The sequence below is a fragment of the Prionailurus viverrinus genome, chromosome B2, assembly GCF_022837055.1.
Source record: "Prionailurus viverrinus isolate Anna chromosome B2, UM_Priviv_1.0, whole genome shotgun sequence".
Classification (NCBI taxonomy): domain Eukaryota; kingdom Metazoa; phylum Chordata; class Mammalia; order Carnivora; family Felidae; genus Prionailurus; species Prionailurus viverrinus.
The window spans coordinates 109,554,322-109,578,314 of NC_062565.1; the positions used below are offsets into that span (position 1 = coordinate 109,554,322).

A 23,993-nucleotide genomic window follows, 5' to 3' on the forward strand; every position below is an offset into this window, starting at 1 on the left:
ATGGACACACCTTTTCTTTGGAGGAATACCCAAAAGGAATATTGCTGAGTCACAGAGTTAAGTGTGTGCTTAACGTCATTTAAAAAAGAAAAAGAAAACAAAACCCCCAAATTTCCAAATGGCTGTTGCAGTTTTTATTCCTATGAGAAATTCAGCATGTTTTTCTTTTTCTACTGCATCATTTCCACCCACATATAAAAATGCTTCCATTTCCCATCTTAAAAAAGTCTTTTGACCCCCGGCCTCCTCCATATTCTCTTTCCCTGCTCAGCAGTGTTCCTGGAAGGACCAGTCTCCAGTCTTTCCTCTCAGCATCATTTAAACCCACTCCAAACAAACCTCACTACTCCATCAAAACTGCTTATCAAAGTCACCAAATCCAGAGGTCATTTCTTACTTATCTTTAAAAGTGCATTTTCAGTTTAAAATTATTCATCTCTCCGTAAAGACTGTGGACTCTGAGTAGAGGTGCTGTTAGTTCATTTACCCTATCCTGAATATTACAAATATTTCATTGGGGCACCTGGGTGTCTCAATCAGTTAAGCATCTGACTTCGGCTCAAGTCTTGATCTCATGATTCTTGAGTTTGAGCCCTGCGTTGGGCTCTGTGCTGACAGCTTGGAGCCTAGGGCCTGCTTCAGATTCTGTTTCTCCTTGTCTCTTTGCTGCTCCCCTGCTCACGGTCTCTCTCTCTCTCTCTCTCAAAAACAAATGTTAAAAAAAAAATTAAAAATATTTATTATACTTGCAACCCTCAACATGTGTATTCAATGAATAACCGAAGGAATTTCTTTAATATCTTGGAACTGGAAAATCAAACTAGAACCCACAATTTAATAATCACAAATTTGGGTAGAATTTTGTTAAGTTTAGATTAATTTCTGAGATTTATTTTACCATCACAGATTCCTCAGATGCCTGTGTATCATAAGGAGGCATAACTACAGAGATGAAATGTTGGAAACAGATATTCAAAGATTTATATATGAGCACTTACATTTTTCACAAATTTGTTTTCATTGTATGATAAAATATAGTTTCTTAAAATGAATCCTGTAAGTGTACAAGGTACCTGTTCACAAAGGAGAAATAAAGTTTGTCCTAAGGACTTATACTTTAAATAATTAAAAAGGGACAAGGTAGGGCAGTATTTATTTCTATTCTAAAGAATATTGTTAAACTAATAGGTACAAAAATAATTTACAATGGTAGCTACACATACTAACATATTTTACATTTTATTTCACTGAATTGGTAGGTCATTGTTCATAAGACATTTCTTTAACAAATGAAAACAAAAGCTTTCCAGTTGGAACTGAGTTCACCTTTCTAAAATGTAACTGTAATTATCAAGATCTTCAGTTTCCAATCAAAATCACCAATGAATATTATAAAACTAAGTCATAGTTCCTTCTCCATTTGTATTTCTAATTACCATGTAAGAATTTTTAAAAAAGAAATAAAGCTGCAATTTCTTAGTATCAGTAACTCAGGAACAGAGTGGGTAGAAATGAAACCATAAACATTTTGTGAAACCATAAGCATTCTGTGAAACAGTTTTTCAAAATTAACTTTGAAAGCAGACAAAGCTTGGTATTTTGGGTAACCTAGAACTCTCTTACTTTACTCCTATCAACCACAGCTAAAGGGAGTAATATGTCAAATTAACTTGTTCAATTTTCTTTTCTCAACTTTTTCAATGCCCTTTAGGAACACCATTACCGAGCAGCTATTGTTAGCATTTACAGCATAAAACCTAGTTCTGGAAGGTTGATAATGCAATATCCTAAATATCACAAAACTGAAAACTGTACAGTGCCAGTTGTTTCATGATACAAAAGAAAAAATGAGTTTGTGGATGAGCCATTTTCGGTTTAAAAAAAAAGCTTGAGAATAGTCTTAACGCTTGATTTATATTTAAATATAAGCAATGCAAACAAAATGACTACTACCTATAATTTAAAAAAAAACTTGTTAAAATCGCTAACTGAAAAATACTTTTGTGTATTCTTTCATATAATAAATGTGACAATTAGAGGAAAATAGACCTTTCCATATTGTATTAATAATCTCATTGGAGCAAAGCCTTCCATTTAAATAAAGCATTGTGTTAGTCATTGAAAATAATTTAGAAATTATTCTCCTTAATGTTATGTTCAGTACAAATAAAATTTATCACTAAAAAAATGCGTAACAAATGCTTATCAGTATGAAATAACCAATCTATCTTTTAAATGAACCATGTAGAGACATCTCACATGAAAAATTATAACTTGATATAGGTATCACAAGCAATTCCTAGAAACACAGTTATGTCTGAGGACAATAGTTTTCTTAGCATTTGCCATGATAAATATCATTTATTTCCCCCACATGTTAAATAAATAGTTGTGGCTTTGTCTATTTTTCCTTTATATGTGAAGACAATATATCAAGAAAACAACTGTCTTCCTTGTTTCTATGGACTCTCTCTCTGGCTAGTCAAACAATTATTTACAATATTGCCACTTCATTTAAAACTCATTGGAAAAAATATTTTAATCTTCTGGTGAAGGAAGAGATGTAGGTTGGGACTAGCTTTTAAATACAAAGAACTAGAAGTAAATTAGATCTGACTCTAAAATCACCTTGCAAAACAAAAAACTTACAAAAAAGAATTTACTTCATGTGACAAATTGAGCTATATCTACTTGAATATATTATTATATTCAAAAAGTCTCAGCATTGATTCACAATATACATATTCACAAAGCATATGCTGTTATAGACACAAAAAACGATTGTTTCCTTTAAACAGAAATAAAATGTGGCATTCAACTGTCTGTGCCACCATCTATGTGCTCTGCACTCTAACATTGCGCATGTCCCTCAGTACCACTGGTCGGTAGTTTTGTTCCAAAATCTCCATGTATTCAAAGTAATCACTCACTCGAAACCCATGCAGTGCTTCTTCCTGTCAAAAAATACAGAGAGAAGTTAATTCTCATGCGTAAAGAAACACATTCTAAGTTAATGAATTTAAATAGTTGACTTTTTTTAAAGCTACAGACAGGGTTTTATGTTGCTAGTAAACTGTAATTGCTTTCTATGTAGTAGGCTGTGTATGTATGTGATAGCAAGAAATCATGTCCCTATGAAACAAGGTTGTCTGTGTTTAAAACCAAATATGCTTTACAGCTAAGAAAATATAAGATAAACTCTTAGTTAATGAAATCTTCCCAGTATTTTGGATAGTTTCAATTACAGAATGATTGTTCACATTTTTAGTTAGTAAAGACTCTAAAGCTTATAAAAGGATACTATAATGTCGTAAGAAATATCTTGTTCTACAGCTATGAAGGTTCATAAAACCTTCAATAGTCTGTAACTCATAATGTTGGTACTATGCATGTCTATGCTAATTCTGAATTTAATGGTTAGTGTCCCAAATGAGGCACTCAAGAATAAATTAAAACAATATGAATATTAATTTAGAATCTTAGAGACTTTTAGAGAATTGTGTCTATTTCTTTTAGCATTTCCAAATACTAGCTGTGCAGTACCTACCCTTGAAAATAAAACAAAAATTCTGAAGAAAAATCATACCTGATTCAATGTAATAAGTATCATGTTCAGAATTTTGGAGATTATTTTAAAAACTAGACAATTCATGCCTTCCTATACATTACAGTTTAAAGGTAAAAGTTACTAACAAAAACCAAAAGCAATTTAAAACGAGTAAGAGATATGATCATATACCAGAAATTGTGTTATAGACAGTTTACAGATGAGACACATGAATGTATAACACCTAGAAAAACATCACATATGCAATTTTCAATAAGAATGCTTGTAAAGGCCTCCCTCAGATGTCACTGCTCACTCCTAAGTAATAGTTCACAGCTTACAAATAACTTGGGAGAAGTTATACTAATTTTACCATGCATCACCTAAAATATGGGCAATCTGGAGGAATAGCTGGTACATTAAAAAATGTATTACTTATCTACAAGTCTGGTGTTATATCTTTTTTTTTAAATGTTTTATTTATTTTTTGAGAGACAGAGAAAGAGTGAATGAGCTGGGGAAGGGCAGGGAGAGGGAGGGGTACAGAGGATCCAAATCGGGCTCTGTGCTGACAGGCTGAAAGCAGCAAGCCCGACGCAGGGCTCAAACTCATGAACCGTGAGATCATGACCTGAGCCGAAGTCAGCTGCTCCATCATCCAATGTGCCACCCAGGTGCCCCCACACGTCTGATGTTATATATAAAAGAACTAAATGATGTTAAGTTGTATGCAAAGCTTTACACCATTAAGGCTAGAGTTAATACCTTCCAACGTAAAAATCTGAACTCTATTCAATTAACACAAATAACTGTAATGTTATCTATTCTCTTATTTCTTCATTAACTCATTCATTCTCATTGTATGTAAAGTTCTTGGTCATATCTTGAAGACACAAAGATGTCTGCAGGTCCCTGTCCTAAAACATTAACAGCTGAGGTGTATATTGTCTCCAGTTTTATGTATAAGCAACTCAAAGGGAAGATGTTCATCTTATGAATAGCAGAAACACTAGGTTTTTGTGATTTCTCTATAAAAAAATATTTCACTTTGTTCTTTGGGGAAAATAGGATTGAAGTAAGGCCATTCTTACTGTTCTAGAATTCACTTTAAATAGTTACTGTTGTAGTCACAGAACTATTTATGGATTTATCCATTCTCTTCATTCAAATTATGTGTGATTTGGTACTGATCAACTCCTCACTAAAACTGTATCTCAGCTGGTGAGAAATTATAGTAATGTGTTAATCTTACCAGATAAAGGCCTCATGCCAGAAAAATTGCTTTAGTGTATAGTCATGATTTTTAAAAGAATGTCTATTGTTCATCAACTAAATCACAATAGAGGATGAAAGCATTTGAACAATAGCTCTAATAATTGTTTTCTGGGCAAACCTAAGCAAAATATACTGAACATCTTTTAATTATTGTTTCACTTAATTTATAAATAAAAACTACCTATGGAGAACCATAGCTATCACTGTTTTAAATATATTTTTTCCTTAGAATGTTTTCTAAATTATGGTTTCAATTGTGGACAATAATTTTAAAATAAAGAGAAAATATCCTGATAACTACATTGAAGAGACACCTTTAATGCAAACTGGTGCAGCCACTCTGGAAAACAGTATGAAGGTTCTTCAAAAATTTAAAAATAGAGGGGCATCTGGGTACCTCAGAAGTTAGGAGCCTGACTCTTGATTTTGGCTCAGGTCACAATCTCACAGTTCCTGAGTTTGAGCCCCATGTCAGGCACTGTGCTGACAGTGCAGAGCCTGTTTGGAATTTTCGCTCTCTCTCCCTCTCTGCTCTCTTCCTGCTTGTGTGTGCAAGTGCACTTTCTCTCAAAATAAACTTAAAAAAAAAAGTTGAAAATAGAACTACCCTATGACCCAGCAATGCACTACTAGGTATTTACCAAGGGATGCAACAATACTTATTCAAGGGGACGCATACACCCCAATGTTTATAGCAGCATTATCAACAATAGCCAAATCATGGAAAAAACCCAAATGTCCACTGATGGATGAATGGATAAAGAAGATATGGTATACACACACACACACACACACACACACACACACACACACACACACACTAGAATATTACTCAGCTATCAAAAAGAATGAAGTCTTACCATTTGCAACAACATGGATGGAACTAGAGAGTATTATGCTAAGTAAAATAAGTCAGAGAAAGACAAATAACATACGATTTCACTCATATATGAAATTTAATAAATAAAACCGATGAGCATAGAGGGGGAGAAAGAGGGAGGCAAACCATTAAACAGACTCTGAACTACAGAGAACAAACAGGGTTGTTGGAAAGAAGGTAGGGGGAGTGGGCTAAATGGGTCATGGGTATTATGGAAAGGCCTCGTGATGAATCACTAAATTCTATTCTTGAAACTAATATTATACTGTAAACTAACTGGAATTTAAATAAAAACTTGAAGCAAAAAATGGCAAATAATTCTTATATCAAGGTCATATTTTATAAAAGAAAAATCAAATATTCATTTTAAAAGAATGTTTTTAAATTATGTAGTTCATTATTTAAAATTCCCAATTTATAACTCTGAATAAAATCTTCAGAATCTCCAAATCTACTTTCTGTGTTCAGAGTGGTATATTTTTCATTTTATTCTAAATGTTCTCTAATGACCTTTTTACTGGATTACTTTGCAATTACAACCATCTAGACTGCCAGTTTATCATTCAAACTATAACAGACCATTTCTTCAGAATACTGCTTTATCATTTTGTTTATGGACTTAAGTACATGGGACTCTGTATAAAAATATGAATTTCCTTATTCTTTTTTTTTTGTAATCTCTATCTCCAACATGGGGCTTAAATTCATGACCCCAAGATCAAAAGTCACATGTTCTACTAACCCAGCTGGCCAGGCACCCCTGAATTCCCTAATTCTTTAAATAGGTAGACATATGTAATTATATCTGGCAACACTATGCTTTTTTATATAAACAATGCACTACTTCTTCAAGAAAAGCATTTTTTTAATTAGGTTACTTCTGAAGTGGTTTACATATTGGTTAGAAGTTCATTTTGAGCATATTGCATTTTCTTTTTTGTACCTAATGGCTTTTCAACCAGTATGCCTTCAATGATTATCTCTCTTATTTCTGGGTTTCAAATGTTGAATCATCAAAAAGCATTAAAAATTACTATTCTAAACCACAGTGTTTCATGTGCATTCAATATTACATGATATGGCATATCCACAGCTTGCCTCTCATTTGCATATAGAACTCCGTTTTCTTTTACTAATGAGAACATTTAATTAGAAGGTCCACTGAATTTAAAGTTTTTTAAAAAGGTAACCAGATTAGTCAATGAGAGACAACTTGATATACTAGAAAGAGCACAAGATTTCGATTCAGAGCAAAAAAATGGTTCAAACTCCCCTGTAGTAGTTACTAGATATATACACCTGGGGAAGTTACTGACACTTTAACCTTCAATTTCTCATGTGTAAATGTAGCACATGAACTCTTTATCATGAACTATAAAACCTTGTATGATCTGGGTCCTGACGCCTCTCTAACTACCTCACCTTGTTCTAGCCACGGTAGTATCTCAACACTTTCTAAGTGGACCAAACTCATTTCTCCAAGCTTCTGCCCTTGCCTTTTTTCCCATTTAGAAGAATTTTGTCCAGAAGTTCCTTTTCCTTGCCTCATTCAAGTCTCTGTTTCTGCTCTCAGAGTAGGCTTTTCTGGACTCTTTATACAATAGCACCTCTGACTTCCCTTACCATGTTTAAGTTCCTTAAATTAAGATTTATCAATACCTAAAATATTATATATTTATTTAAATATCTACCAGTAGACTGTAAGGTCAATGTGGGTAGGGATATGACCTGTTTTGTGACTATAATGCCTGGGACACAGCTCTTGTACAATAGTTGAATAAGTCAATGAGCCCTAGTGCCTGGCATTCAATAAGCACTCAAGGTGTTAATGGTGGTCATAATAAGAACATTTTTGTTAACTGATGGTCTCTAAAATGGCTAAGATAGATTTTCTTGATTGCACTGCAAATCTATAATGTGAAGCATCAATGATTATTGACTCCAGTCTGTTTTTCTTTTTCTTTTTTAATATGAAATTTATTGTCAGATTGGTTTCCATATAACACCCAGTGCTCATCCCAACAGGTGCCCTCCTCAACGCCCATCACCCACCCTCCTCTTCCTCCCACCCCACCCCCATCAACCCTCAGTTTATTCTCAGTTTTTAAGAGTCTCTTATGGTTTGGCTCTCTCCCTAACTTTTTTTTTCATTCCCCTCCCCCATGGTCTTCTGTTAAGTTTTCAGGATCCACATAAGAGTGAAAACATATGGTATCTGTCTTTCTCTGTATGACTTATTTCACTTAGCATAACACTCTCCATCCAGTTCTATCTACGTTGCTACAAAAGGCTAGATTTCATTCTTTCTCACTGCCAAGTAGTACTCCAGTGTTTTCAACCCCTTGATAAAAAACATAAGGGAACAATCCACTTATGATATTATATTACAGTCTTGTAACTTCTCAGGAATATGCCTATTATGGAAATCAAGCTATACCTATCCTTTCAAACATTACTTGTACCAGCAAAGGTTTCCAAAAATAATTTCCAGCAGAAATGTTTTTAGAGCTACTGCAAGCCCTGTAAATTTGGAATCTGAATCAAAGATAAGGCCTTTCAGGGTGGTAAATAGATACAAAGTACAAAAACATCAAGTGTACTTACTTACATCTTACTAAGTAAGAAGTAAGAAGCATCGAATTATATTGTAAGAGTCACATGTGAGAAGGGGTTTTGTGAACTTAGTTCCACTTCTACCTTTGCTAGAGATGGCTTCTTGTGTGTTGTGTTTGACCTATCGTGAAAAAGGAGCTTCTTTCTCGGTTAAAGTGGTAGAAAAATAACCAATCTGCAAGTAATGCTTTTTTTTTCTAGTATGCTTCTCCTGGGGTGCTTGGTACAATTAGAAATTCCTAAGCCCCAAAGCCCCAAAACTTCTGAATCTCTGGTTTTGGCATCCTGATTCAAGTTTCAAAGGTGACATTTTTACATATCCTAGAAGTTTCAAGCTATTTGAGGTTTTATACTAAAACGTGACAACTCAGTCCTGTTGTGAAAATTGTTTTGGTAGGCCTGGGGAAGAGTCTAGATGTGTCAGTTTCAATAAACATACTAATGATCCTCAGGATCAGGGAAGTGTATATAGCATGTGTGGTTCTGGACAGAATGAGGCTCTTAAATATTCACTATAGTGTGTGATTCTTAAAAGTTTTAACTCAGGGGCACTTGGTTGCCTCAGTCGGTTAAGCTTCCAACTTTGGCTCAGGTCATGATCTCACAGTTCGTGACTTCAAGCCCCGCGTCAGGCTCTATGCTGACAGTACCAAGCCTGCTCTGGATTCTCTGTCTCCCTCTCCTACTGCCCCTTCCCTACTTGCACTCTCTCTCTCTCTAAAATAAATAAATAAATAAACATTAAATTTTTTTTTCAGCTGAGGGGTACATGGGGATATGTGATGACTAGAGAGATGATCCTATCTTGGCTGGGTAAATGAGAGATTAGGCCTTGACCAGATACAATGTAAGAGAATGTTCCTGACATAGCTCTGAAGTACATGCCAGGTAATCTATGATATACTAAGATGTCTAAGTGCCTAGAGAAGAGAAAAAATGGGAGCAAAATATATATTCTAACTGTAGACTCAGGAAAAAGGCCTATTTCCTTTGTTCTCTATACATCTTTTTCTTCCGTTAATAAGAGCAACAGGGGTGCCTGGGTGGCTCAGTTGGCTAAGCAACTTGGCTCAGGTCTTGGGGTGGCTCTTTAACTTGGCTCAGGTCATGATCTCATGACCCTGAGATAGAGCCCCGGCATTGTACATCATGCTGGCTGTAGGGCCTGCTTAAGATTCTCTCTCTGTGCCTCCCCCACTCACACTCACTTGTGCACTCTCTCTCTCAGGAAAAGAAAAAGAAAAAAAAAGAATAGGAGAAGGATGAGACAGGGATGTAGAAATTCAAATAACTGCTAACTTTTTTTTAAAAGCACTTGCTATGTGGCAATGTTCTAGAAGTATTTTACAGATATCATCTAATTACTCCATGTAATAGGTATTATTTCACAGTTAATTATACGGATGAGAAAACCGTGGCACAAAGAGGTTAAGCAACGTGCCCAAGCTTACAGAGTGACAGAGCCAGAATTTGAACGCGGTCAGACTCGAGTGATTTAAGAACAACGAAAAACACATATCTGCAAACCACTGTTGACATAAAACTGAACATGTTTTATCTATTCCCTCAGATGGTGAATTATTTTTAGTACCATGTATACTTTTGTCTGTTAAAAGCTTAGCAATTCATGTGATGTTTCTCAGTCTGATCTCCATTCCTTACCCTGTCAACATGATCTGGTAACAGCTGCAAGAACAACAAAAACAAAATTCCTCTTGACAATTTACTGATTGGATTGAAATTAATCTGATTTTTTCATAATTATAAATTGATTTTGCCAGAACATGCAGGATTTAGTTGAAGCATTCTAATTAAGTATTTTGAGCCTTCACAGCCTGATTTTCACTGGAAGGCAATCTTTTCCCAGCCTGGCATTTCAGTGAAGTTTTCCCCAAGTCGAATTCAATTGAATTCACAAACTAAACCAAGATCACTGCCAGCCTATTATCAAGCTAGAGAGAAATGCAATATAGCCAGTTGGCTGAAACAGTGAGTCTTCTAAACTACTATTAAACTCTTTCTAAACCGGCTTGCTTGCGTGAGTGAGAGAGATGACTCCACTTAAACAAACAAACAAACAAAACTTTACACTTCCAAGCTCACTGGGATATTTGAGAGCACTATACTTATCTTTCTGGGTGATGTTTTCTTTCTAGTAAGTGTGGTGCCTACAGATTTCCTGAACCTTTATCTGTCACAGATAAAAACATTTAAGACCCTAAGTCCAAGAACTAAGCTCTTCAGCATACCTTCAGAAGTTGCTTTTTAGGTCAGTAATGATCTATCAATTGCCACAGTGTGGGGATAATGCACTTATTATACATAATATATAATAACGCTGCTCTATTATCAACCTACATACTTGTTGTGTCTACAAAGATGTTGTGAAAAACTCAGAAAATACCTTGCTAATAACAACTTATATTCATGCCATTCATTAATCATTTAGTGGTTTAGTCAAAAAAGGAAAAATAAAGTGTTTGGGTTTTTTATTTTATTCTTTGGTTTTGTTTTTTAAGTAAATCAGGCCTGACTATTCATGCTCACCACCTGGTCTAAGAAATTCCAAGTCATCTTTTTAATACACTGATCATGAAGAATTGCTCAGTGGGCGATCAGAAAAGTAGGCAATGAATCTAGACTCTCAATTACTTAATTTAAGATCTAGAGCCTAAACCAAATTAATACAAATGGGTTCATATTGTCTCACCACTATCTGCTTCAGACAGATCATGATTATTCCTAAAGCGATGCTTCTATCATGTCACTTTCTGTCAATAATTAACCAGGAAAAAATTGCATATTTTCAATCTTCTGGAACCATCTAGTACCTGAAGTTTTCAGGATAACTAATAATAGTTGAAAACACGTTTGTGGTTTTTCAAAATTTTTGAAACATTCAATTGGGTCTGATTATTTGAACATTGTTTACAATGGATGCTTGTTTTATCTATTTTTATACAATGATTCAATATCCTCCTTTTAAAAAGTAGTTTTATTATAAAAGAAGTATGGACCCATTCTTCAAAAATAAAAAAAAAATAAAAATAAACCCACCAAATACCCTAAAAAGTAAGTCCTCTGTTCTACTTCACCTCTTCCAAAGCAATCATTTAAAAATATGTACAGTCAAGAAATAGCATGTAATCTATATAAGAATATTATTATGGCTGTGGTATATGTGGAGAATTATTAAGTTTTTTTTCCACCCTTTGCACAAGTCTGAGATTTCTAGATTAGAAAGTATAATAAAACATAATTCCCCAGGTTTAATCCTTTAACTTCTACTTAAATGAGAATTTTTGAATCATAGAACTATTTTTGACTTGGGTTGTCTTCCAAGGAAGGGAAAATTAAATCACTTTATTAACCAAAGTTTCATTATTGGTTAATATGTGAATAAGTAGAAAATAGTCTGTATGTATTTATATACATTGGAAACAACAGACCATAACAGGGCTTAATAGAGTAACAGGGTATGTAAATGCATATTTAAATAAACCACACTGGAATTTATCACACAAGAAAAATAACTGCTCACCAAAAGAGATCAGTGAACTTGAGATTTACTTGCTGGAAACAAAAAATAAAGTGAAGCCACAATATCAGAAAGATATTTCTCCTAATCCCTCAGATGACTGCTAACAGCAGAGCAAGAAGTACGGTTAGTTCCGGGACAAGTGCTAAAATTAATTCTTTGCCAACATGTTATTAGTTTGGATTTAAACCAATTCAATTAAAATTTTAGTAATTTAAACAGGACTTGAGTAGTAACCTTTCTCCCCTCATTTAAAAATTCTTTAAACTGACAGCATTATCAAGTAGTAGAGAACTCAACAGACATGAAACTGCAATAATCACCACCAGCAATCAAAGAATTCAGTAATGTTTGTTATTAAATGTGAACAAAACTAAGTTCATCTTTCCCTTTATATTTTTTATTTGTTTATTCTGTCAACAGATATTTACTGGGCACCTACTATGTGCCAGGTACTGTTCAAGGCATTGAAAATACATTCGTAAACAAGATGGACAAAATCACTGTCCTTGTGGAATATGTACATTATACTGAGAAAGACTGACAAAAATATATATAAAATAATTTCAGCTATAAGAGATACCAAAGTGGGATAAGAGGTTATAGAGTTACAGGTTAGAGGATATTCAAATATAAGCCCTTAGGAAAACTTCAGACTCTGAGATTCCTATGAATTGACCATGGCAGTGACGAAAGTGTCCCTTACTAAATAGGAACCCACATTTTTGTCCTCAGCATAATTCCCATTTGTTTAACCATTCCTGTCCTCCAAATTACCTGTTGCAGATAACTTTTTTTCTTTTTCTACCTAAGTTTTCATTTTACATGTACAACCACTATCTTGGTATATTTTTTCATTAAAAATGTTCCTAAGATCATAATTCTAGTGATACATATAGAAAGTCTGTGACCTTCTGAATTCAGTATCTCTATGAAATAGAAATGCCTGATAGTTTGGCAACTTTGAATAATTGATGACATTTATTTACAGAAAATCATTATTAAATGGAAAATAGCTCTGACAAGATCTAGTGGTAAAGAAAAATGACAAAGAATAATTAAAGAATTAATTAACATAAAGATTATTTGTTGACCCAGAGAAAACCTAGCAAAGGACTAATGCAGGTCTGGGTGTGTGCATGTGTATGTGTGCTTTGTGGGAAGGTGAAGGTAGCATGGGGAGGGAAGCATACTTCAAATTCAAGGAAAGATTTTAACTTAAAATGAATACAGTTGGATTCCCATGAAGAACTGCACACAGGGATGTATTTATTGAACATGTGTTTCCTAAAGTCCAGAGCTTCAAAAGTCATATTACTGTGAGAAACAAACTGAGCAACTATATTGTATTTAAAACATTAACTTATGTAAGGTAGTGACTGTTTAAAAAGAATGTTATGATGGAATAATCTTTCATGGAAACATTTTATAAAAATAGGTGAAAGTTTAAAAAATATAGAATATGAAGGTATAGGAAATTACATGAAATGCTTTTAAAATGTTTCAAACCTCTGTATTGACATAGTAGCTTGAACTTTTAGTGACCAAATAAGGTAGAAGGAATATAACAAAAAACAGTGTGTGGAGTAGCACGCTGGCTAAAGGCCAAGTTTTGAATCCCAGTAGCTTAGCTACTTCACATCTCAGTCCCACTGCTTCTTACCGTGTAATCTTGGGCAGCTTACTTAAGTTGGTCCCTCAGTTTCCTCAACTCTAAAATGAGAATAATAGTACCTACTCTAAAGGTTGTTTTATTTTAAGTTTATTCAATTATTTTGAGAGACAGAGAGAGTGAGTGGGTGAGGGGCATAGAGAGAGGGAAAGAGAGAATCCCAAGTGGGTTCCACACGTGGGGCTTGAACTCACAGACTGTGAGATCATGACCTGAACTGAAACCAAGAGTCAGATGCTTAACCAACGGAGCTACCCAGCTGCCCCGCTTAAGGTTGTTTTTAGATGACTGTCTAGAAAAATATCTGATATTAAGAATCAAATTAAAGTTAGCTGTGAACTCAACCACCATGTTCCCCCTGAAGTTACTTACTTTTAGGAAAACCTGCAGATCTTGAGTCTGAGTGTGCTGCAGAATGTCTTGTTGTAAGTGTTTGAATATAGCTATACAGATATACACTTGGTAATCAGGACCAAGGAAAACACAAGTAGCGATATAATGGCAGATTTCTATCCAATCTAAATAATTCCAAAAACACTGAGTTATCCACTGTAGGCATATCTAGAAAAAAAGAAGTCAGTTCATTAGAAAGCTTATAAAACCATACTTTTTTTTAAAAAAGCAATAACCACTAATTCATGCAAAAGCAATGAAGAGCTTGGCATCCGATCAAAATAGAAAGATATCCTGCACACAGGGATGCTTCATCTATTTGCTTAATGTGTGAGAAAACGTTCATGGCCTAGGGACCCAGGACTTAGGAGGTCACTGACGGTGTCCACACTGCTCACATACCTATTGCTAAATGCCTTCTTTATTCAATATAGTCCTCTTAACCACAACATCAGTCTGCTCTCTACAGATAACAATGCTAAGAGACCATTTTAATTCAGAGATGGGAGTTTTTTTCTACCCTACCTAATAATCACAGATGTATAATTATGCAGATGACAGATTGCTAAATGTTACATTAATGCGAATGGACTCTTGCTGAATCAGAAAGTAATTTAAATCAAACAGGATTATATAACATAAAAACTGGGAGCTAATGTGGAAAATAACTTAGAAGTGAGACTTTTACAAAAATCATTTATCTTCTTGAATAACATTCAGATAATTTGGATTACAAAATGTATACATGCCCATTGTGGAAGAAAATAGAAAATACCCCTTTAAAATAGAAAAGTTTAAAAAAAAACACAATAACAATGGGTGGAATTGTGTCTTTCCCCTAAAAGCATGTCCAAATCCTTGGATTTGGAAACATTATTTGGAAACAGATTTTTACAGAGGTAACTGAGATAAAATGAGGTCACTAGGGTGAGCCCTATTCCAGTATGACTGGTATCAGTTAGAAAGGGAAAATTTGAACACAGAAATAGACATAGAGGGAAGATGAAAAGGCACACATGGGGAATGTCCTACGAAGACAAGAGGATTGGAGTGATGCATTTACAAGCCAAAAACCATCTGAGGTTACCAGAAATTAGGAGAGAGGCATCAAACAGTTCTTTCCCTAGGGCCTTCAGAGGGCACACAGTCTTGTTAACAATTTTTTTCTTTCAAGTTTATTTACCTTGAGAGAGAAAGAAAGAGGAACAGAGAGAATCCCAAACAAACCCCATGCTGTCAGCATAGAGCCTGACATGGGACTTGATCTTGGGAACCTTGAGATCATGACCTGAGCCAAAATCAGGAGAGTCAGACTAATTCCCCGACTGAGCCACCCAGGTACCCTGTTAACACTTTTATTCTGGACTGCTGGCCTCCAAAACTGTGAGTCAATAAACTTATGTTGTTTTAAGCCACCAGTTTATGCTATTTTAATACTATAGTCCTAGGAAACTAAGATACTTTCCAATATTTTAATTTTCATTTATGGTCTACAAATTACCATTGAGGGAAAATTTCCTTTATTGAACCTACTTTTCATTTTGGAGGTGGGGAGCAGGGAATGGCAACAAATATAATGGCTTCTCTCAATTTATCATAGATGTAAAAAACAAAGATACACAAATTTTCCTTTGTTCTACTGTTTTGTCCTTTTAAAAATATATTCTTGGAGCGCCTGGGTGGCGCAGTCGGTTAAGCGTCCGACTTCAGCCAGGTCACGATCTCGCGGTCCGTGAGTTCGAGCCCCGCGTCAGGCTCTGGGCTGATGGCTCAGAGCCTGGAGCCTGTTTCCAATTCTGTGTCTCCCTCTCTCTCTGCCCCTCCGCCGTTCATGCTTTGTCTCTCTCTGTCCCAAAAATAAATAAACGTTGAAAAAAAAATTAAAAAAAAAATATATTCTTGAATAGTTTCTAAAACTTTTTAGATCTGATACAATTTCGAGGAGTGGTTGATTCTACCTTAAGTGCCTTTAACATGGTGTATTAGTCTGCTCAGGCTGCCATAATATAAAGTGTCACAGACCAGGTGACTTAAATAACAGAAAGGTCTCTTCTCACAGTTCTGAAGTCTAGGATCAAAGGGTTGGCAGGGCTACATCTCTCTCCTTGGGTTAGAGATGGCAGTCTTCTATGTTTTCATATGGTCTTCCCTCTGGGTATCTGTGTCCAAATTTCCTCTTCAAAGGACAGTGGACAAATTGGGTGGGGCCTACCCTAATGTACCTAATTTTCATGTAATTACCCCTTTAAAAATCCTATCTCCAAATACGTCATTCTGAGGGTAGTGGTGGTAAAGATTTCAACTTATGAATTTCAGGGTTGGGTAATACCATACCAGATGGTATTATTGAATTTTTGTTTTCCATATGCCTTATTTCCATATGCCTATTTCCTTATGTCAACCATTGACATCTTAATTTCAGATATTATGGGCGTATCTTTTCATTTCATTTTCCACTCATATTTCCTATTATTGATAATACTGACTATAGATCCCAAGCATTTTTTTTTAATGTTTATTCATTTTTGAGAGAGGGAGAGTGAGAGAGGGAGAGAGAGACAGAGAGAGCAAGCGAGCGCACGAGCAGGGGAGGGGCAGAGAGAGAAGGAGACACAGAATCCGAAGCAGGTTCCAGGCTCTGAGCTGTCAGCATAGAGCCCGATGTGGGGCTTGAACACACAAACCATGAGACATGACCTGAGCTGAAGTCGGACACCCAACCAACTGAGCCACCCAGGCGCCCCTAAATCCCCAAGTATTTTTTCTGTTTTTTAATTGTAATTCCATTCTCAGGTATAAGATTTTGCTTTATAAATATTATGTGCTTCTTCTATTATGCTCCAAAATCTATTCACAGAGCCTATGAATAACTCAATATTGAATTCTGCGTATGAATATTCGATATTTATGAACTGGCAGAATATATTTAATTTCCTTTTGTCTCAACTTTAGTCTTATCACTGATAGGATTTTCCCCTCAGATCTTGACCTGGAGGGTAGCTTGGCATGCAGAGTTCATTACCAAACTTCCATTGCCCACATAGTATGGCTCTACTGAACTGGGGAGAAAGTATCTCCTACTCTTACTTAACTAGACAGGTTGAAGCAGTCAGTGGTTCTTTGACTAGAAGTAATACTTTTAATTCCCTTAGTGTCCTGCTGCCAGGGTTCTGTCTCTGTTCTATGCTATAGCTATTAATGCCAAGAAACTTTTGGCCATGCTGTGTTAATAAAAATGAATCTCCAGATGAGTTAAGGAGAAACAAAGAGTCGAAACTAGTACAAATGAACCCTGCAGCCAGGGGTATTTGTCCGTCTTTTCTCAGTAGCCTTAGTGTTCTACTGGATGGACGGTGTGAAACTGCTGATCCTCAACTCATTTTGATCTTAAAACCTCACAACTCTATATGGTTCAAATATATCTGAAGTTAAAATATATATAGGGAGATACTCTTCATTATTAGTTAAAAGAAAGTCACCCCAGAATCTGCAATTAGTTATCATACATAGTTATTAATGCAGTTCAATTTTCTGGTATTTACATACATTTAACTATTGTTTTCCGTACATTGTCTACTTTTCTTCCATTAAACAGAGATAATGCCTATCTTTTTCTACACATGGGAAATTTAGAAGAGGGAAAAAGATTATAACTGAAAACACTTTGAAAGTATATAAAGTGCTATTTAAATGTGATTCTATAACAAAGGTACAGATGTTTATTATTCATTTAATATTTATCAAGTACCTAATATACAAATAAGCATTATAATTTTTAACCAAAAAAGAGACATTTACTCCCTGTTCTCATGGAGCTTACACTCAAAGGGGAGATGTACTCTTTTTCAATATATGTCCCTCTTCATTTGGCAGAAATTATATTTGCTATCTGTGTACAAGATGATTCAGAATTATTAAACTGTAATACAATGCTAAAATAGTATTCCTCTGGAAGAGTGAGCAATGAGTCACAGTATTCAGTCCTTAAGCTAATAACTTCTCTATCTTTATAGGATGAAAAGGTTTGCAAATCAGCTGATGAACTAGAATTCTAAAAGGATAAAGGAAAGAGTGCGTCCAAGCAGAATGACAAATTCCTAAGACATTTTTAGTGTGGAATTTTCCCAATATACATAAAATAAAAAAAGCAATACATGAACCAGAACCATCACAGCTTCAAAATTTTTAGTGATTGATAAGTCTCTTTTGTCCATCTCCTCCTACATGTAGGTTCCCCTTCTTTAAACTTTCTAAGAGAAAACACATAAGTTGCTATATATTATATCTGTGTTTGCTTTAAAACACACAGAAAATCTCAGTTACCAATGCCACCCATTTTTGTTTTTATCACACAAGACAAAAATAATCATAGAATACCAGCACTACCATGAGCAATATGATTACTTCAAACAGTATTACTACTGTTCTTTGCCTTTAGACAACATATCACTTGACACATACTGTCAAATTATTGTATTTAAAGTGATTCTCATGAGTTTATACCATCAAATGGGTTCTGGTGGGTTCATTTTATTCAGTTTGACTTCATATTCTCAGGGACAGAATATGTTTATTTTGTTGGTTATATACATTTATATCATATAAAATATTTAAGTGATTCTAAGGCAAAAATACAAAAGGTTTATTCATTTCTTGATCTCATTCCTTCTCTATCCCTATAAGCAATCATTAAAAAAAGGTACAATCTTTCATGTTTTTAATATAAGCACATGCATTTGTATCCCACTCTTTCTTACATAAATGGTAACATACTAAACACTTTCTCTTCACCTTCTTATCACTTAACCAAAGGATCCTGTATATCATTCCACCACAATATACAGAAGGATTTCTCATTTTTACAATGGCATGGTATTCCACCATGAATAAGCCATAATTTTTCAACCAAGCCTCTATATCTGCATTGTTTCTAGTCTTCTGATACTATAATCAGTGCTGTAACAAACACCTGTATGTATTTTCAAATTTTTGTCAGAATATCTCTGGGATAGATTTCTATAAATGAGATTGTTGGGTTAAAGGGAAAATACATACATATGTGATTTTGCTAGATACTGCCAAATTCCGTCTTATAAGTACAAACATATACTGTATTTTCAAATCTAAGCAACTGAGATCTTAAATTCACCGAAAAGTATTAGTAGTTCATGAAATGGTGTACAAAGAAAAGGAAACAAACTAATTAGGTTTGTTTTTTATTATAGACCAATGTTCCTTAAACCTAATTATACTTTAAAACATTTAAATGTGTTTTAGGCTTCGAGGAAAGTACGATACACATCAAAATGTATCACAGCCTTCCTAGAAAATTTTGCTCTTCAACCATACTTAAACTGCTAAAGGACATTAGATAAACATAATTATTTTATCCAAGGTATATTATTCTCACTTGTATCTAGATTTGAAAAACAATCTTCAAAACATTCCATAAGAATTAAAAAAAAAAAGTTTGGCTAGAGCAATTATTTGTGGATACCTGATTAAGCCAGAATAGGTATGAACTGAATGACCAAGTTTTATGATTCAAAGACAATATTTTTAACAACTCTTCTGGACTCATTTTATTTGCCCACACCATAGAAAGAATATTAGCAAAATAAGAAACAAAACTAATTTCAAAAGCAAAAGATGTGGTTCCAAGTGAAGTCTTTGCTATCATGGTAACCTCACTAAATCAATTCACTGACTTCATTGATCCTGAATTTCTCCATCACATGAAGCAGTCAAAATTTTAAATGAGATGAGATCTGGAAATATACCTTTTACACTGCAAAGAGTTGTTATACACATACTATTTTTGTTGTACTTGTAAGCGAGATACTGTGTCAGACACTCAAAGAACTGGAAGGTAAGTCAGGTACGCATGCCTTTAAGGAACTTCAACTATTAAAGAGGTAAAGGACATAAAGAACTATTCCACAAGGCAAGACATAGATTTCTACTAGAAGCATAGAAATAGTACACAAATTCATATCTACTGATAGTTCAGCAAAAAAAGTTTCCATTTGGACAGACATAAAGGATAAGTCCTTGACATATTAAGATGTGGCACAGGGAGAAAGAAGGTACTATTTCACGTGGCAACCTTGGCAACATGAGGAGAGAGAGTCTGGGGATATATATATTTATGAATATGACTATTAACAAGAAACATTCTGATTTGCATTTGTGTAATTTTCATTTTCAAAAAACACTATGTCACAAAGTATGAAATGTTAGAATAGTTTTCTTTAATCCAGTCTTCATGATGAGAGGAGAAGAAAAAAACAGTAAATGAGAACAACCAAAATGTTTTTCTAGAGTATATTCAGAGGATTATCCATGTTAGCCTACTTGCTGACACAGTACAATATAATAATGATATGCAGAATAAGACCCCACGAAATTATAAGAGATAAATCACTAAAGATATGTGGTACTTCTTAAGCTAGGGAAGTTAAATAAGGTCCAATAATGAAAAGTGTTTTACCAAAGCATAAAATTGTTCAAAACGCTAATCAAAACGTGATTTTCTGTTCATTAAAAATGGAAGACTATATATTTGAATTTCTATTTTCCAATCTCAGTTACTCTTAAACTCTAATCAACATATATTTCTAACTACTTTATTTTTTTTTGTATTCTAGTCGAACGTGTATTTTTACTCTAGAGATATGTGTATTTTATTTAGCAACCTGCTCACAAATCCTTCATTAATCAACCAATCCCTTAGTGTCTGTAAATACACAACTTCAAAAAGCACTGCTCCTAATTACATCAAAATGAATAAGCTTTGCAATACAAAATCTATATCCAAACGATTACTTAAGCACCTATACCTACTCATTACTTAAAAGTTGTTTCATATTTTATAATTAGCAATAAAATGGCAAGTTATATCAACAAAGCAATGATATATACTTAAGGCACAAAATGATTTGCTTACATAGGGAGTCATTAAAAAGGAATTTTACATTAGATAACTTAAGAAACATAACATTACTGCTTAGAAATTTTTATTAGATAAATCTGCTATATTTATGCAATTTTAAATCGATAAAGAAATACCAAAATGATAAAAAGGTGCCAAATTGGGGCGCCTGGGTGGCGCAGTCGGTTAAGCGTCCGACTTCAGCCAGGTCACGATCTCGCGGTCCGGGAGTTCGAGCCCCGCGTCAGGCTCTGGGCTGATGGCTCAGAGCCTAGAGGCTGTTTCCGATTCTGTGTCTCCTTCTCTCTCTGCCCCGCCCCCGTTCATGCTCTGTCTCTCTCTGTCCCCCCAAAAATAAATAAACGTTGAAAAAAAATTAAAAAAAAAAAAGGTGCCAAATTGATACGGTGAGGCCTAAGGTATTGCACGTTTTTCCCACTGTTTGTGGCAATACATTTTAAAATTAGAGGATATATGTTAGGAACTAATAAATGAATGGAGGTATTAGACAATATACAGTATATTAATCAAGACTAGAATGGCAAAAGACTTCTCAGGAACATTTTGTTCCCTAGCTTGGATTTTTAGAAGAGTAGAAAGAATAGATTACTGAGCTTATAGTAAATATTTAAGTATCTACTTCCAACCAGAATTAAACATTTTAGGATTTAAATTTCTGAAAAGTGTTTTATGTACATGCTGGGTAAGAGCACCATGGCCAAGAAAGAATATTCCTTTCCACAACATGTAATTCCTCATTATATTTAGACCTATTAACTTCAGAAAATTTAAAACTCAAGAGGCATAGTAACCACATACAAGTAAATGTAATTACATGACATAAAGGCTCTTCAAAATAAGTATAAAGGCATATTGCCGAGAACTATACTGTCTAATTAGGAAGAAAAGATTGCCAAGACAAATCCAAGGGAATTCAAGAAGGGTCTACTACTAAGAAATCTACCAATAGGTCACATAAACCCCAAAATCAAGATAATCTTAACCCTATAGGAACCCTAAAGGAACATTTTTATTTGAATAAAAGAAATAAAATTCAATATTTTACATAAAGTAGAAGGATTCTTCCATAGTATGACAGGAAATAATTCTCTTAATGGTGAAATACTGGAGGTTTTCCTAATAATTGTTAAAGTCTAAAACAAGGAAGCAACTATATAGAATTTTCTGGAAAAATTATAGAATTTAATTTAAAATGAAGCAGAAATAAAAAATTAACACAAATCTAGAAAAAAATGTACAACCTAACAATTATAGAAAATTTAATGTCTTTCCTAATTATTAACAGTAATCACAAAATAAAATTAAAAAAAGATTTCAAGCTACTCTAATTAGAAATGTCTGTAATATGAAATATACTATACCTATATGGAAAAAATATATGCAGCTTCAGTAAAATATAATACAAAGAAAATAAATAGAAAAATTTACTATGTTTCTAGATAGGAAGTATGAGTAAGTAAGTATGAGTAAGTAGTATGAGTACATACTCATAACAGTATGAGTAAGTAAGGACATAAACTATAAATTACTTTGAGAAAAGTGAACATAATAGCTATCTAAATTTTATCCAGTTCCAAAAGGTCAATTCAAACTAGGAAAAGTCACTTTAGAGGGCACATAAAGGAATAAACAGAAATAGTTAAATTAGCTTTTTTAGGGGGGAGTTAGGGAGTATTATAGGTTTATTCTTACCAAGTATTAAGACACAATATAAGGTAGGAGTAAGTAAAATGTAATAAATAATATAATAGTAAATAAACAAAAACACTAATAGTAAATAAGTAATAAATTACAATAGTAAATAAAATACATAACATGAATTGAAGAGATGTGGATAGTGGAGTTACTTTTTAAGAATATACAAATCAATAAGAAACATGCTAAGACAGGTGGGCAATTAAGAAGTTTCAACTATTAACAAAGCTATGGAATTATAGTCAATCTTGCTAATGTTCAAAAAACCCACAAAATTTTAAAAAGAGAATGTCACCTATTAATTTCTCCATTAGTTTTGAAAAAGCCAAATACCCAGACCTGAAGAACAGATACTTTCTTCATTTGTGTTAGAAGAGTAAAATCAAAGCAAATTGATAGCATGTGTCAAGAGTCTTAAATGTGTTCACACCTTATAGTTAAGTATTTCTACCTTCTGGAACTCTCACCTAAAGATGTAATTCTAAAAGTGAAAAAGGTTTAAGCTCTAAAACGTTAAGTTTTAGCCTGATTAGAACAGTAGAGAAACAATCCACCCCTCCACCAAGGAGGGACTGCCTATGCACAGGAGGGAGATATCTGTGACTACTGTGTGTGACCACAAGCACAATTCTAGGCCCTAGAAAAATCATTAAATCTTCCCAGCTCCCAAGAGCAGAAACAGAAAGCTGTGCTTTTTGTTAAGATCCAGTATCTCTTGCAAATGACATATCAGATAAAGGGTTGTCATCCAAAATCTATAAAGAACTTATCAAACTCAGCACCTAAGAAACAAATGAGCAGGAGTGAAGAAATGGGCAAAAGACATGAACAGACACTTTTCCTAAAGAAGACATCCAGATGGCTAACAGACACATGAATAGGTGCTCAACATCACTCATCATCAGGGAAATACAAATCAAAACCACAATGAGGTATCACCTCACACCTGTCAGAATGACTAAAATGAACAACTCATGAAACAAGGTGTTGGCAAGGATGTGGAGAAAGGGGAACACTTTTGCACTGCTGGTGTGAATGCAAACTGATGCAGCCACTCTGGAAAACAGTATGGAGGTTCCTTAAAAAATTAAAAAATTGTACTACCCTATAACCCGGCAATTGCACTACTAAGAATTTATCCAAAGGATATAAAAATGCCGATTCAAAAAGGCACATGCATCCCACTGTTTATAGCAACACTATCAACAATAGCCAAATTATGGAAAGGCCCCAAATAGCAACTGATTGATGAATGAAGAAGATGTGGTATATATGTGCAATGGAATATTACCCAGCAATTAAAAAGAATGAAATCTTGCCATTTGCAACAAAATGGATGGAACTAGAATGTATTATGCTAAGTGAAATAAGTCAGAGAAAGATAAATATCATATGATTTCACTCATATGTAGAATTTAAGAAACAAAA

At 34.2% G+C, this 23,993-nt stretch overlaps 1 protein-coding gene across 3 annotated transcripts in view; it reads right to left on the reverse strand.

Moving 5' to 3' along the window:
* Positions 1–864: 864 nt before the first annotated feature.
* Positions 865–23,993, reverse strand: part of TBC1D32 (TBC1 domain family member 32) — a 202,462-nt gene continuing 179,333 nt past the window's right edge. For all 3 annotated transcript variants that reach the window (XM_047859835.1, XM_047859833.1, XM_047859834.1), the window contains 2 exons: positions 13,898–14,086; positions 865–2,954 (listed from right to left, as the gene is read on the reverse strand). In XM_047859835.1, coding sequence (XP_047715791.1) covers positions 2,835–2,954; positions 13,898–14,086 — 309 coding nt within the window. In that variant the 3' untranslated portion in view covers positions 865–2,834. The remainder of the gene's footprint in view (positions 2,955–13,897; positions 14,087–23,993) is intronic.